This window comes from Pteropus vampyrus, unplaced genomic scaffold, assembly GCF_000151845.1.
Source record: "Pteropus vampyrus isolate Shadow unplaced genomic scaffold, Pvam_2.0 Scaffold30, whole genome shotgun sequence".
Taxonomy (NCBI): domain Eukaryota; kingdom Metazoa; phylum Chordata; class Mammalia; order Chiroptera; family Pteropodidae; genus Pteropus; species Pteropus vampyrus.
The window spans coordinates 1,069,819-1,072,750 of NW_011888811.1; the positions used below are offsets into that span (position 1 = coordinate 1,069,819).

Genomic DNA, 2,932 nt, shown 5'->3' on the forward strand with positions numbered 1-2,932 from the left:
ATTGATCTGGGGTCACAGCTACTAGAAGGAGAAAGCCAGAGTCCTGGAACCGGTTAGGAAGTCTTTTCAGAGGCACCTGAACCAGTCAGAATAGCAGATCAATCAGGTGGAATTGAACTTGGGAAGAAGGTGAAGACATTACAGAGAGGCTGCTGTGGATTACAGGAATCCGGTATGCACAACACTTACTCAAATAGGAGGATGCACCTTCTCTCCATGCCCTCCTCACCTTGGCCTGTGCACTCAGTGATCCTGGTTTGGGGCTCACCAGCATTACAGGCAGAAGGTTCAGTAAAGGGACGCTTAGGGAGAGAACAGAAGGGTAAAAGCAACAGCAGATCTCAGCCCCGGTGCCAACGTAAACTGGGGCAAAGAGATGGAGAAGCTGTTTCAAGCCATCTGTAACTCGCGCTAGCTAATGTACTGCAATTTGCACGTGAGCCACTCCTGCGGAAGTTTGACTCGGATCAGGACTGTCGCTGTAATAATGTCGCTCTCCCCCTCCTGTGTGCTGAGGCTCCCTGGAGTGGGAAAGAAAAGAACGGAATTACTATTAAGAAATGGGGAATTGCTCAGAACCCCGAGGCATCCACTGGATGTGGCCTGCACGTGAAGATAACTGTCGTTTGTGACTTGGCAGTAAAAGGGTCGAGGTTCCCGTGGTAACTCAGTCACGCAGAGGGAAACGCTCCCCAGGGCTTCGAGGACTATCGTGCTGGGCAAAGGGGCACAGAGGTTTGGCCCACTCTGCGCAGCCAGCGGCAGCCCCCCACCCCCCTTCTCGCTGTGACAGGTGTTCCCTCTGTCCCTTCCTCTCCCAGGCGCCTCCACTCCAACCACCTGTACTGCGACTGCCACCTGGCCTGGCTCTCGGATTGGCTGCGACAGCGACGGACCGTTGGCCAGTTCACACTCTGCATGGCCCCTGTGCACCTGAGGGGCTTCAACGTGGCGGACGTGCAGAAGAAGGAGTACGTGTGCCCAGGTGAGGCTGCCCCACTGTGCTCCCCCCCTGCGCTGCGACCCAGCCCTACGACTCTCCCTGACGCCACCCTGGCCTCGGACACGCACCCCAGCCCAGAGCTTGACGTGGAACCCCCCGGGTTATACCAGCACTCCATATAGTCACTTGAGGGGTTCCGGTAGAGACGCTCTTGTCATCTGTTAAGCGAAAAGGCTCGAAAGACTTACAAATCACTTTCTGTTAAGCCCCATAGTCATTTATGCTAAGAAACCTAACATTTGTTAGGTACTTCAGCATCTGCTAAACGTATTCCTGTCATCCATTCGCTCATAGCAATTGAGAGGCAGGATGATGGAGGCTGTGGGGTCAGCCTACTTGGCTGGACATCCTAACTCTGGTCCTTACTAGAGTGTGACTTTGGCAAGTAGCTACGTGTCTGCAAAATGGAAATAATAATAGTACATAACTCAAGGGATGGGTGAGAGGATTAAATGCAATAATGCATATAAAGCACTTAACATAATACATGGCACTTGGTAAAGGCTAATAAGTGGAGCTTAATTATTAGAGTTTAGTGGGCCCACAGCATGTGCTGAGCAAACATAAGCATTTGATCTGTGGGCCATGGAAGTGCACAGACGTCCTGAAGGCAGCTCAGATCTCCAGGGATGGGAGGTGACTGAGAAAGTCTGCCTGGAGGGTAGAGTGGCTTTTAATCCGAGTCCTAAATTGGCCTGCTTGTTTGTTTTTTACCTTGATTTCCCTTGATTTCCTCAGAAAAAAAGGACTTTCCCAGAGAGGTATTACTGATAGCCACGAAACCAGTCCCAGAACTGGGCCCAGCAGCCTCTGCAGGCTGATCTTGGGCAGTCAGCGTACAGGAAGGAGGAAGGACCACAGGGGTGCTGGGCACTGGCGGGGACTGCACTTGTCACCCTTCTTAACTGTCGCCAGTTTTCGGCGTTGAAGGTTTACTGAGCCAGCACGCGCTCCGGGGCCCGGGCTGACCTGCAGTACAGGTTGGCTGTCTTCTGCACTTAGGTTGCATTTGCAGTATATAAGAATTTTCCTTGAATTCGGCATCATCTCGCTCTCTGCTGCTTGCTCCTGTCATGTTATCACTTCATCAAGTTCTTTATTATCTAAAAACATTCCAACATGTCTTGGAGCAGTACCTCGATAATCTCCTATAGACGCCCACTTAGAAATCACTTCCCATCAAACACACGTAATGAAACCGTTTATTATAGGCACCAAGCTCAAATATAGTGACTATAATTACAGTAATTATTAGGCAAAGGATACAATATCGGCGTAAGTGCCAGTGAAAGAAATAATTACAGAGTGCAGGAGTCATCCAAGAGCTAATGAGAAAACCTAATTAGGGAGAATGTTAAAACACATCATTATAGGTGGGTGCCAGGTCTAATGCTGCGCACGAAAGTGAACACCGCTTCGTCACGAAAGCACCTTCCCATCAAAGGAGTCGCAAGACCTTGCTTACCCAACAGCAGGCAGGATCCAAAACCCAGGGGGCCAAGGCTGGCCGTGCAGGTCCTGCAGATGCTAACCCCCCACCCTGCTCCATTTATCGTGGTGAAGCCCATTGCTTTTGATGGATCCTGTGGCTTCTTAATACGAAGTCAGGTGTTTTTTGAGGACTTGAGAATTCAGTCCACAGACTCCAGACATGAATATGCTGTGGCTCTCCACCCTGTCACCTCCGTATGAATTCGGGGGAGCGCCACATTGGGACCACTATGCGCGAGGGTGTCTTCAGCTGCTTTCTCAGGCTTTCATGGGTTAAAAATAGAATGCTGAGCGGGGTTACTTTCTGAAAAGGTCGAAGACAGATATAATGGTCTGGGGGAACTGGTATATTGAATATCCATGACGAATGAGGCACGGCCCCCAGTTCTGGGGTGCAGGAGGACCACCTTTTCCAAAACGTGCCCCCCCTTAGTAATT

The 2,932-nt window shown here is 50.6% G+C and overlaps 1 protein-coding gene across 1 annotated transcript in view; it reads left to right on the forward strand.

Annotated features, from left to right (window-relative positions):
• SLIT3 (slit guidance ligand 3) overlaps positions 1-2,932 on the forward strand; it is a 563,294-nt gene that overhangs the window by 442,755 nt on the left and 117,607 nt on the right. The window contains exon 8 of the mRNA XM_011356694.2: positions 822-985. Within this exon, the coding sequence (XP_011354996.1) occupies positions 822-985 (164 nt within the window). The remainder of the gene's footprint in view (positions 1-821; positions 986-2,932) is intronic.